The 13,751-nt window shown below is 43.4% G+C and overlaps 1 protein-coding gene across 1 annotated transcript in view; it reads left to right on the forward strand.

Moving 5' to 3' along the window:
- Positions 1 to 8,301, forward strand: part of ZDHHC5 (zDHHC palmitoyltransferase 5) — a 41,594-nt gene extending 33,293 nt beyond the window's left edge. The window contains exons 8-12 of the mRNA XM_035124560.3: positions 671 to 803; positions 1,198 to 1,321; positions 2,254 to 2,366; positions 4,834 to 5,723; positions 6,610 to 8,301. Of these exons, the coding sequence (XP_034980451.2) occupies positions 671 to 803; positions 1,198 to 1,321; positions 2,254 to 2,366; positions 4,834 to 5,723; positions 6,610 to 6,775 (1,426 nt within the window). The 3' untranslated portion in view covers positions 6,776 to 8,301. The remainder of the gene's footprint in view (positions 1 to 670; positions 804 to 1,197; positions 1,322 to 2,253; positions 2,367 to 4,833; positions 5,724 to 6,609) is intronic.
- The last annotated feature ends 5,450 nt before the right edge of the window (positions 8,302 to 13,751 follow it).

Here is a 13,751-nt window from a genome sequence, read left to right on the forward strand (position 1 = left end):
CATGATTTGACACTTTTTGTAATTATTCATCTGTTTTGTTTTGGTGACTGAGCTCTCCAGAGTTATCTCTTGGCCTCTAATTTTCTGCAGTTTTCCTAGATATAAGGTATATCTTGTTCCCCAATGCCTTATATCCTTGAAGGATGGCTGTGTTCAGTTTTTAATCCAAGGTTCCTATCCTGAGAAACAAAGGGATAAAAAATGCACCTTGGCTTGTTTTTGTTCTCAACTAGTGTGATCTGTTATAGATCAGTTTGTTAAGTATTTTGTTTAAAAAAATTGTTTTGACAGCACACTTACACCAGGGAAATGTACATTCTCTCAGATATTGTCACATCACTACTTAACTTTCTTCCTTCACTGTGGCAATATGGCCTGTAATGTAACAGGAACTCAAAGAGTATAAAGACACTACTTTGAGTGCATTCTGTATAGCAGGGAGGCGCATAAGGGAATGTACAATGAAACCACAGGTGATACCGGGACTCGATTCTAGAGAATGAGTGAAACTGTGACCTGTAGTATTGCCTTTGCAGTTCTTTGGATACAAATAACTTCATGCCTCAAACATTCCTCAGACTTTCTTGCCAGAGCATGTAAACATCATCATTGCTTCACATGTTTGCAGGAGGCACTGTCTCATCTTTGCTGACTTCCCATGATTCACTAGGTATCTTGGACGGCCAAAGGCAGAGCAGACTGTGTCAGTGAAGCCACCATTCCTGCGACCAGAAATATCAGATGGACAGATTGCTGTAAAGATAATGGACAACGGTATCCAGGCTGAGCTAAAAAGAACAAAGGTGAGGAGGAGGAGAGAAGGTGCTACCCAAGCACTAGCTTTCTCCAGACCTTGATGGTGCCACTGCATTCGTGAGTAGGAACCAAATGAGCCTCTTGGACATCCTTCCCCCATGTTATCACACCTTGTACTTCGTTTTCCCTGACAAGTGAAGGTCTGTTTTCCTCCCATGTGACTATTGCTGCATGAGAGTTGTCCCCTTTTATATCCTATATAATTTTTACTTGCCCTTTCCCTTCTCATCCAGCAACTGAGACATGCACAGTCTACAACTACACTTGCAGAAATGCTAGATGGCTGCAGGTCCTTCTAATAACACTTTCAACCTTTTAGAGCTGGGGACAATGCTCAGGACTTTGGGTCCTGTCTCATTCTTCTGCACTTTGTCTCTGCAGTCCAAAGGAAGCCTTGAGGTGACGGAGAGCCAGTCTGCTGATGCTGAGCCACCGCCACCACCCAAGCCAGACCTCAGCCGCTACACAGGTCTGAGGACGCATTTAACCCTGGCCACCAATGAGGGTAAGAGGAGCATTCCAGGGAGACAGAGGATCCAATCAGCTGTGCACTTCTACAGTGATCTGCCATCAGAGAAGTAGTCTCTGACTGCAGTACCAAGTAGTGAAGCTAGTCAGTACTGAACCGTTTGCAAAAGCCAGTGGCAGCTCTGTGCTGGTATTCACAGCACTGCTGACCATACAGCCGCCTGCTTGCCTCAGTGCTCAGGCAGGTTATTAGAGCAGTTGCTGAGTTGGTAGCTAGGTTATGACCTTTTAGATGTTACGATCATGTAAATATCCAGCTTTAGCTCTTGTCCACATGTGAAGGCTGCTGTCAGGATTTGGGGATTTATTGACTGTTCCTCCCTCTTCTGAGTGTGGAAACGGGGGTTATTTGGAAGGACAGGTCTGTGCTTTGTTCATCTGTCATAGAGCTTATATAGAACAATAACAGAAGGCTAATGTTATTTCCCAATTCACGTAGTTGTGAAACCACCTGCTTTTGCTGTTGCTCTAGTGTTTCCAAAGGGTGTAGCACCTTGAAAGAAAATGTGATCATGGAGAAATGCTTGGAGCTTTCTTTTCTAGTCAGTGCTACTGTTTCCCTCTAGCAGTGCTCAAAATTGAACACCCAAAGGGTCAGGACTACCAAGGTGTGCATGTACAGATTGGAAGCTTCTTGTGTGATGTCATTATTGAGGAAATGTTCCTCTTGCTCCATTTCACCTCCACTCCTGCAATACACCCCTTACCTCCTGACTGATTCCTTGACCTCCATGGTGTGTCCACCTGCCTGAGGCTCTTAACTGGTTCTCACGGATCAGTCACTTGTGATATGTGGAACTTCTGCAAAAGCGTTCAAACCAGGATTGTTGGGAACTCCCCAGGAAAAGCTGTAAGTAACTATATAATATTGCTTGTAAGTATGTGTGTGATTCCCATTTATCTCCACAGATAGCAGTTTGCTAAGCAAGGACAGCCCTCCAACTCCAACAATGTACAAGTACCGACCTGGCTATAGCAGCAGCAGTACTTCAGCTGCACTGCCTCACTCCACCAGCGCCAAGGTAATGAAGAACTAAGGTAGTTAAATATGAAGAGGGGGGTTTTCAGGAGACCATGCAGGATGTGGAGTTGGAAAGGGAATTCTCTTTGAGACTGTGCAGTGGTTTACTGCCTTAATTTGACAATTTCTCTATAAGAAATTTCTCTAGTGTATTGTACAGCTACTATTATGCCATAAATGGAGAATTCTAGCATGGTACAATGTTGGGAATCATGGGGCCGAGAGGGGTCTTTCTTTGGCCAGAATAACCATTTCACCAATTTCAGTTCTCTGTCTCTTCCCATGAACTCCAGTTCCTATTTCCATGCTCCTTACTGCCATCCAATAGTGTGTGAGTCTCACTACCATTTTCCTATTTCTTGATCGCACTGTTTTGTGGTCAGACCTTACCTGCCCAAATTGGTGTACATCTAATAAGCAGTTTCCTGAGGAGCAGCTGATTTAGTCTTGTCACCAGAAAAACAACAAAAAGTATTGTGGTAAGGGTCTTACAGTGGTGGTAAGGGTCTTACAGTGCAATAGTGTGTTGTTGTTTTTTCCAAAAGCAAATCTCCATGAAGGGTCCAGAGGCAATAGCATGAGAACAGGCCTTTTCTGCGGTGGGCTCCCCATTGTGGAATGCTTTCCCCAGGGAGGCTTGCCTGGTACCTTCGTTACATATCTTTAGGGACCAGGCAGAAGCATTCCTCTTCTCCCAGGCCTTTGGCTAATTAAACTATGGCCTTTTAAAGTGTGTGTGGCGGGGTTATTGTTGTTATTATCTGTTACTATGTTCGAAAGCATGCCAGTGTGAGTAAATAAAAAGGTACCGCTGTGGCGGGAAGGTAAACTGCATTTCCATGCACTCTGGTTTCCGTCGCAGTGTTCCGTTGTGCCAGAAGCGATTTAGTTGTGCTGGCCGCTTGATCTGGAAAGCTGTCTGTGGACAAACACCAGCTCCCTCGGCCTGAAAGCAAGATGAGCGCCACACCCCACAGTTGCCTTTGGCTGGACCTAACTGTCCAGGGGTCCTTACTAGGTTAGGTATTTTTGTGTTTCTATATTGTAAACTGCCCTGTGATTCCCCAGATGAAGGGCGGCATAGAAATTTAAATAAATACATAAGTTCTCAAGCAAAAACTAGTTAGACTCATTATGAGTGCCCAACTTCTGGTTAGACCAAGAGTAGCTAATCTTGTTTAGGCCAAGGGCTGCATTGACGCATTAGCAGCCCTTGGGACCATATTTCAAAGTGGGTGTTGCCAATTTGTAAAAGTAGTTGTGGTGAGAATTGCAGTTCTCAAGACTGCCTTTCAAAAAGATTTCCTGTCAGTTATTGTATGATATTCTAAATACTGGTACTTTTTATTATTCCTTTTTTAATGGACAAATCTTTGGATGGGGACTCAAAAACTTTATGGTATCATGTCAGCACAGGGGAAGGAACAAGAGCGATCAGTTAAAAAATTTTTTGTCAGGTTTTGAGGGTAGTCTTGAGGGAGCACAAAAATCCTTTTATGGGTTAGATACAAGCCACAGGTTAGCCACCCTGATTTAGTCCCTTCTTGTAAATGTGGAAGCTAAGAACCTTTCAGGCTCTGTAAGCATTGCCTTTTCTTTTAATTCATCAATCTATGTATTTCTTCCTACCTAGGGAATCCCATTAGTATGTAGAAACCATTACCTTATCTTGGGTTGGCGCTATTTTTTACTGGCACTCAACCACTTCAGCTTGATGTTAGATGTAATGGTGAATACGTGTAAATGCTCCCCTATTAAACTCTTAATGCTTCTTCTATAGCTGGCTAGAATTTGATCAGTGAAGTAATGATTTATTAAATAAGACCCTCCAAAAATGAATTTCCTTTTACCTTTGTAAATACAGTACCCTTGGTGGAGCTCTGGGTGAAATAAATGAGGTTGTTCTACTTTATATAAAGAATGGTCTGTATACCTCAGTGGTAGAATATATGCTTGGAAGCAGAAGATCCCAGGTTCAATCCTCAGCATCTCCAGCAAGAGCTGGAAGAGATAGGTCCATAGAGATCCATTGCCTATCCGTGTCTACATTTAGCTATACAGATTCTGCATAAGGCAGCTTCCTATTTTGCTATGTATAAAGCAATCCTGTGAAATAGGTTAGACTGAAGGAATGCGACTGAGCCAATGACACACAATGAACTTTACAGCTCTGGGGGGATTTAAACCAAGGTCCAAGTCTAAAAGTCTGTTACACCACATTGACTCTTAATAAGTAAACAACTTGATTATCTAGCTTACATTATTGTGTTTACAATGTTTTTGAAAAAAATGAGGCTTCTGCATCAAGAAATGTGGGAACTTCATTTACAGTAAGCAGAGGTCCTTGCTTATGGGAGCTTTGAGAAAGCAAACTCTGCACCCAATAGTTATGAATTAATATCCACAGTCCAGGAGGCTTACTAATTATTGTTGCATATGTTCCTCTTCCCCCTTCTCCCCTGCTGTAGCTAAGTCGAGGAGACAGCTTGAAGGAGGCAACCTCCATTGCTGAGGGCAGTCGAAACCCCAGCTACCGTTCTGAGCCAAGTCTGGAGCCAGAGAGTTTTCGGTCTCCCACTTTTGGCAAAAGTTTCCATTTTGATCCACTATCCAGTGGCTCCCGTTCATCCAGCCTCAAGTCTGCCCAAGGCATGGGCTTTGAATTGGGCCATCTTCAGTCGATCCGCTCTGAGGGCACCACATCCACATCTTACAAGAGCTTGGTGAACCAGACACGCAATGGGAGCTTGTCCTACGACAGTCTTCTCACACCCTCTGACAGCCCTGACTTTGAGTCAGTGCAGGCAGGCCCAGAGCCAGAGGCCCCCATGGGCTACACATCTCCTTTCCTCTCGGCACGTATTGCCCAGCAGCGGGAGGCTGACCTGCACAGTCGTTTCCCAAGTTCTGGCTCACCGAAGCACCAGCCACCCCGTGACCCTTCACCTGTCCGTTATGACAATCTTTCGCGCCACATTGTGGCCTCCATGCAGGAGCGGGAGAAGCTGCTACAGCAGTCACCCATGCCACCACCCCTGGCCAGAGAGGAGGATACAGCACTGGGGGACTCAGGCATCCAGTCCACCCCAGGCTCCAGTAATGCTCCACGTACCAGCTCCTCCTCGGACGATTCAAAACGCTCCCCTCTGGGCAAGAACCCACTCACCCGCCCAGTGCCACCTCGCTTTGGCAAGCCAGAACCACCACATGCACTCAGAGTGCGCTCTCTGGGCTCACCAGACCAGCCTGCAGCCCCACACTTGGGCAAATCTGTGTCTTACAGCAGCCAAAAACAGTCCTCGCAGGCCATTGTCCCAGAGACTGAGGAGGTGGCCTTGCAGCCTTTACTGGCACCAAAGTAAGTACAAGTGACACCTGCCTCACGCTTTAAGTGTTCCTTGACTTGGTGGAGGAAGAGCCGCATTCAACCCTGTCCTATCTCTGATCTGACCAGAGACCCCAAGATAATTTTTGTTCCTTTCAGCAGCATTTGGAGGGAGTGGCTGGGGGAGATCTACAAATAATGCCTGCACTCGTCTGCCCTTTCCTCCCTCCCTCCTTTCCTTCCTTCCCTCCAGTGTGTGAACCAGCCCATTTCCTCCACTATACAATGCAGTGCATATCTCCAGAGTACTGCATTCCTTTTTGTGAAGTGTGTGTGGCTTTGAACACCCCTACTTTCCTTGGGTGTGTGTGATGGTCATTGGCTTCCCTAAAAGATACCTGGATCTGTGTGAAAGCTGCTTGGTTTCTACCTCATATATAAAACTTTTATATTTATGTCTGCCTTTCTACCTAACCCAAGTGTGGTCCTTTTCCCTGTCTTGTTGGCATGCATGAATGAGACACTTGGGTCCACCAGGGAAAGGACAGATTGTAAGAAATCACCTGGTCCTCTCATGATGGTGGAAGCATGAGCCCTTCTGTCAGTTTCCTAAAAAGCTTTCTTCCCACTGCACCTCCTTTTTTTCCTTCTAGAGAGTGTTGTATTGGGTACATGTAGCATCTTTTCTTAATAATTCTCTGTGTGTAGTATTCTATCTTCTAGATTAGTGTGTTTAGCTGGGTGGTAAAAAGTATTTAGAATAAGTTTTCCGTAGATACAAAAGGTGCACTGTTCCTTAGGCAGTGCAAGATGTATCCCAAGCTTTCCTTTCCTTACCGAGTGTGAGGCATCCTCCATTTCCATTGCCATTGAATGAGTGGTCACTTCCTGACATCCATGTATCCTTCCTTTTCCCCAGAGACGAGATGCAGATGAGACCCTCCTACAGCAAGTCCAATGGACAGCCCAAAAGCCTGAGCTCAACCTCGCCCACCCCTGGTCAGCCACCTCTCAGCAGCCCCACTCGTGGAGGAGTCAAGAAGGTCTCTGGAGTGGGTGGGACTACGTATGAGATCTCTGTATGAGGAGGTGATATCCCCACTGTTGACTCCTCCATGGCTGATTCCAAAATGCTCTATCCCTGATGAGCAGGAGATTGGGACTTGCTCACCAAATGGTTGCCCCATCAGATGCATGGACCTTTTTTTACAAATACAGTTTTTTTGCAGGGGGGAGAGCTGAAGGGACAGCTACCTTTTTAAACTAAAGTATCTGGTATTGGGAGAGTCCCTAAACACTACAGCAGGATTCTAGCCTTGCTCATCTCCACAGCCTGCACTCTTCCTCTCAACCAAGAAAGAGACTGCAATTTGTAGCGCACACTGCCCAGAGAGAAGGGGAGGGAGTTGCTCTCAGCACCCTCTGTGAGAGAAGGTACAGGCTGCAGGCTGCCCCACTACCAACAGGACAGTCAGTTGTGGACCTTGTGCAATTGCTCGCCTAGTGCGGTAGGAGTGGATCATTTCTAAATTTTTTTATTGTTAACGGATGCTATTTTTTCCTGTTCTGAGTTACTGGGTGTGTGTATATATAAATATCTATAAATATATAAATATAAATATTAAAATATATATATATATATCCATATGGAGCGTGGGGTGGCCCTGGCAGACCCCATTAGCTGGGCCTGAGGAAGCCATGTATGGAGCATTTTAATTTTGGAGGAGTCCAAAGGGCTGTATTAATCATTTCGTTTACGTTTGAATGGGTCAGGCAAAATACAAAAACTGCTGTTAAATCACTATCCTTGGACAAGTATGGCTGAGGAAATGCTAATATGTTACCTAATTGGTACCACTGACCTGGTCATCCCAGTGCCTGTGGCCAGGCTTGAGTTTGGCTTGTTCTGCCCCACTCTGGATTGTCCTTTCCAGGAAATGAAGGGAATAGACAAAGGCTTCCTAATCCTTGCTCTATCCTTCTGGAAGATTTTCTCTATGAATAAATCCTCCTTTTCTGGGGGGCTTGGGGGTGGGGTTAAGAAGACTATGGGAGTGTTTGGCTTCCCATGTTTTCAGCTCCAGGCAGGCTTTGACTTCTCAGTAAAATGACTCCCAGTGAAAGGATGCCATACCCTACAAACCAGGCCAATCAGCATGCACAGGTGCCAGTTGCATACTATAAGGATACAGGATCGTGCTTTGGGTGCTGAGCAGGAGGAGGGTGGCAGTGGCATTGGAGCTGTGTCGCCTATGTGGATATATTACTTGTATTTAGTAAATCCCTCCCCCAGGTGGTTTTTTACATTGCTTTTATGATTTGTTCCATATTGATTTATTGTGGTATCATGGTTCTTTATTCACAAACTGGGCAACAGAAAGAAGAGGGAAAACAAACAAACCAAAAAGCAATATTTTTCCATATGCCAAAAAACTTTCAACCCCTAAAAGCCCATGAGTAAAAATCAGAGCAACCCAGGAATCAAACAATCTCCAGTCGCTACTGACTCTTTCTCTATGGCAATATCTTTACTGTGGCCTGCAATGGGCCACACTTTTATTTTTATTATGACTAGCCATTTTAAAATGAGGAATAAAAAATTATATAATGAGCCACTCCCTCCATGCTTGTGTAGTTTTGTTTTGTTTTGTTTTGTTTTGTTTTGTTAACCTGGGGAGGAGAAAGGTCCTGGTGGTTATCCTTCAGTATTGCTTGCCATGCCCACCCAAAATGGTTCCGTAGGAAGGACATTACTAGCTTCTGATCCTTGGTAATTCGAACTGCAGGCATTGTGCTGATTTCCAGAGCTGGTGCAAAAGGTTTCCCAAGAAGGTAAGTGAGGAATGCTCATTCAGTCATCTACATTCCAAACCTCGTTACAGAGGAGGCTTACAATGGAGGACTGGTTCAGAAAGTAGTTGCATATTATACCCTAGGTTAAGGGCTAGGCCTCGAAGTGGCTTGCAATAGAAAAGGAAAGAAACAAATATAAAAATGCCATTAAAACAAATAACCCTCAACTGCACTTGCTACATTCTAAACTGTGTTCCATCTCAATTGATAAAACTGCACAGCATTTCAAATGAAGTTCTGTGTTATTAGTGAAATTTCCATCTTTGCTACATTCAAGTCTACATTCTCTTTGTTTTTGTTTCCTTCACACCTTGATGAAAATATTGGACACCAAGCATATATATATATATCCTCCTTATCCTGCAGTTCTGATACAGATGGTTGGAAAACCACTTCTTGTGAGGAGCATGTGGCTCAACTGCAGCCGGTAATTTTTATATTCAAATAATAGAATTTCACAGAAAAGGAATCTAAAGGACTTTGGAGGAAGCTATGAGCAAGTGATGCAGCTATCTATATGGCAACAGTTGCCAGGTGAGATGTCTTAATCCAGCCAAAACTAGGCACGACAAAGTCCCCTTGATTTCAGTATTAAACCCATGCTTCTCATTGATTCGTGTGGGAAAGTTATTGACATGCCCAATATTACTTAAATAGTACCATTGATATAGAAGGTAGTTACAGTCTCTAAATTTCATAAAGAGATGCCCTGAGTGATGCTTTATAGAAGAAGGGTGGAGTATAAAAGTGCATTAAATAAATAAATAAATACACACAACTGCTGTTTGTATACATCAGCGTAATGTGATTTCTAATTTCTGGTAGATAAACACTTAAAATATATATGCCATAAGTGCTAATAACAACCATGATGTTCATGCATAAAGTCAGTGCTTTATTTCATTAATTCTTTTATTAACTATGGAAACAGATTCTCCTGAATTCTTCTACTTTAGAGACTTAGGAAGGGGCTTGGCTCAGAACCGGCTACAGCAGTAATGGTTTTAGGCCTGCTTGGTCCTTCTATCTAGAGTGATTCAGTTTCCATAGATGTTTCCACCTTGGTGAGTTACGTTTAAAATTATCCCAGAATGTGTGCTTAAGCTCTTCAGCGGCTCTTTTAAGTGTTCTGCTTCTTGTTGATGACAGCAAGAGTGCTAATTGCCCCAATTACAGTTCTGAGCCAGAGCCTTGATGTTGCTTACTTTGCCTCAAGGAGAAGCCTTTGAACCTCGTTTGTATCTCCCAATACCTGCTCATCATCTGGAAGAGCTGAGTAAGGCTGTGGTAGTACAGTAATGGCGACTAAGCATCTGACAGACACCTTCATGAAAGCAGGCTATAATCCTATAGCAGGCAGTCTTCAAGAAAAGGGAGTTCCCAGTGAAGACTAGTAGGATTGTAGAAAGTCTTAATTCTAATAGCCTGTGGGTGGGACTCATTAGGCTGCTCTGTAATGAATTCTAATTCAAGTGATCTTGGGAACCCTGGCTTCTCACTAGCTGCTGTTCATTTGCCTTTTTGCTAGGAGACAAGACTAACTTAACTTCCACAACAGTGCGCCTTGCCATGGTACGCTTCCATACCACCAAATCTGCATGCAGTGTAAGTTGGAAGGGACAGCCTCAACCAATTTCTGCCGTAAATTGCACAGAAATTATGATGAAAACTGTCCCTGTTGAATTCTCAACATATAGCAGCTAGACACAGCCTCATACTGGGATTGGGGGCGGGAGAGAAACACATGATATATTTTGCCAGGGATAGAGAGGGGGTGGTGTCTTCCCCTATGGGATGCTCCTTTAGTTCCCACCTGAAGTACATATAATTGAGATGGCTGCATATTCTTCCCTCATCTGTCCCTGCCTCTGTTCTCTTCTGCTTTTTTTTAAGATTGAAGGCTGCTTGGGATAAGGGCATGTCAGACCTCTACTTTATAACATGCCACACACACAGATGGTGCTGTGTGAAAAACAACTGCAATATTGTAAGTGATTGTGTGGAGGGTCCTTACTTGGAACTGATGACCTTTTAAGGTTCCGTTCCCAGCATTTCCATGGTGATCTTTTAAGGAAGAAGATTCTTCAACTTGCCTAAGCAGCTGGTTCCATTGCTGATCAGCCCTTACTGGTAACTCTTGGCAGTTTCCGTATAATTTTAAATCTGCCCCCCCTTTTAAAACCCCTTTTGTATCTGCTATTTTTGAGATGGTCAACAGCATCTCTTAATCTTTTGTGAGCTGAACACACTCAGCCCCTTTAGCTTCTTCTTGTAATCATAAGTCTCATATTCTTTTGAACTGTAGTACTCTGTTTTAAATATCTCTTTATGACACTGCTGCACAGAATAGTATTACGGGTTCTGCTAATACAGGTTGGATTGGCCTAGCTGTACAGCTTTGCACAGGCTTGTTGAACTGAACCCTCCCCCTCTCACACATTGGCGCATTAAGAATCTGCAAGTCTTGTCATACCACATTTCAAGAGACCCCCTTGGAGAGTAATGACGTAACTTTGTTATGAAATTAACTTTAAATTATATTTGATTCACACCGTTGCAAAGGGAAACAAATGAACAGGGAGTGACTTGATGAGCTTCAGTCAACCATTTGGGCTTTTGACTGCAAGAAGCTAATGGTTAGCATTGAAGAAGGCTGCCATGTTTCCAGGCTTGTAAGTCTGCCACCACCACCCCCCCAAAAAAGCAGATGTCATGAGTAAAGAATAGGGCTAAGCACTAGGCAGGAGATCTGAATCCATCTTCTGCTTCTGCCATAGTTTCTCACTGAGCAAATCATTTTTGATCCCAGTTCCAAATTTATAAAATTGAGTACAGCAGTGACCTACCTCACAGGGTTGTTGTGAGGGCGCAAATAAAGATTGTAACACACTTTGCTAATTAAAAGTGCCACAGACGTGATTGGTGATGGTGTCTACTTGGGTAACACAAATGGGCTGCCCACAGTTTCTGTGGTCAGTGCAGGTCAGTGTCTTTTGGCATCGGTTACTCTTTTGCTAATGGTCATTATTCCTTTTGAAAATTAATCGTTCAGTTGCGTAGCATTAATTTGCCTGTTCTACATATTTTTGAAATATTGGCTGTGTTGCATGCTGAACAGCTGCCCACAAATGAAATATAATACTTGATCAAAAATAGAAATCAAAGTAATGTACATTTGACAAAGATAAGAGCATGGGTAGCTATTCCCATCACTCAAAAAGGTGTTATTTACTCCTCAAAAACATTTGACAGAAGCACAGATATCTATTTTTTTATGCAAAGTTCTCTGTGTGACTTACAAAAATAAAAACAAAAACATAGCTAGCTGTATGTATAGTATGGTTACGGTATGTCCACAAAGTCTGCTGTCTTTGCATAGAATACATTGGTCTGTGAGGCAGCTATGCCCTATTGACCACTCAAGTTATTTTTTAGCCTTCACAAAAAAAAGAAAGAAACCCCACCAAAGCAGACCTTCCAGGGCCATAATTTTTCCCAAATTACAAAAGAATAGTCCTTAACCTTGCCTACCTTGCTACCTGCCACGTGTAATCCATCTAAGCTTACTTGTGCCTAAATCTTAGAAGAAGGAATGGAATGTGATTTTGTTGTGACTTCTGTTTCGAAGGGAGAGCCACAATTTTTTTTGAATTTAATCATTGTTTCAAACTATTTGAGCTCTGCAATTTACTTCAGTGCTAGTCAATATAGGTAAACCAAAATGTTCAATACAGTGGATGTTTTATGTTGAGGCATATTTGTGTATGTAAATAATAGTTCCATGCACCACTGGTCTTCAACTGGTGCATCAGGGCCTGATCCAAGGTGGGTCGCAACAGGAGCTGTGCCACCATGCAAATATTAAGGTAAGAGATTAAGAAATGGGTCCCTAAATGCATGTTTGAGTTAAAAGTGGGCCCTGGGTCTGCAAAAGTTGAATGTCTGCCATACAGCATGACCTGGTAGCAGATTTCAGACCGCTTACTATTTTCTTGGCAGAAGGACAAAACCTCATTGTTTGTGACCCATTTCTTCTTTGTGGGAATATGTAGGACCCAGACAAAAAAGAGGGGGATTGTCTACACATCATTACACCAGCAGGTGTCTGCATTCAAAGGTTGCTAGTGGATCTGGGACCAGCTACCAGCTGTCAACGGATAAGCCAGCCAAGGACTGGACCTCTTTCAATATGTAAACTTTTTAGATTGATGGGGGAGGGTAAGAAAATACGGCAGAGGGTTGTAATGTTATGCATAATGTTGGGTGAGCTTTACTGCCTTTCTGTCAACACCAGAAATTGAGATTCCCAAGTGAACTTTGCTGTGGTGTAGATTGAAGATAATAATAAAAAGGAGCACTTCATCCAGTGCATACTTAAAAGGCCTGGCATTCACTGCTCCAAGCAGTGATGGGTGCTACATTAGATGGCTGGAGAATAGGTTTGTCAATGGTGCCTTGGTCTTCAGAAAGCAGCATGCCACTAAATGCTGTTAGGTTTACAGCAGGAAAGGGCTGTCACTGTCCTCAGGCTTGCTTAGAGGCAGGTGGTTTAACATGGTGTGAAGCAAGATGTTGGATGAGATGGGCTATTGGTTTGATTCAGCTGGACTATTGCATTGTTAAGAGGCTGTGGTGCAGATTTACCTGTGGGCTGAAGGAGGTGGTGCGGGGAACCCTGTGGCTGTATAGCAGGAGAAGAGGTGCTGTGGGGTGCAGAGAGCAAAAGGCTAATGTAGAAGTTTAAAAGAAACCAGTAAAAAGGGAGAGAGGCATATTTTTCTGCAATTAGCACACCACTCAAACCTTCATCCCAAAGCCCTCTTGTAAATATGCAAATCACACAAAATTTAGCAGTTTAATTGTACCTTCAACAAAATTTATTGCAGGGGAAAACTGTCATGAGCTAGAACTCACTTTGTCATCTTTATCTTAAATGGGTGGAGATAAACATCTGTGCAGAAACAAGAGTCAGAGGGCTCAGTAATACAAGAGAGAGTTGTGCTACGAAAGATATAATCAGGGCGTGACACATTCCCAACTGCTAATAAAGTATGGCAGCTTTCATGTTACAGGAGTCTGTCTGGCCATTGTGTAAGAGACTTTATAAAGTTGCCATACTTTGTAACAAAAAAAGATTTCAAAGGGAGGCTACAGAATGATGTTGCAGAGTTGGAATTCATTTTCAGATCTGACACCCTAACTTAGTCT

This window comes from Zootoca vivipara, chromosome 1 (assembly GCF_965207765.1).
Source record: "Zootoca vivipara chromosome 1, rZooViv2.hap1.1, whole genome shotgun sequence".
Classification (NCBI taxonomy): Eukaryota; Metazoa; Chordata; class Lepidosauria; order Squamata; family Lacertidae; genus Zootoca; species Zootoca vivipara.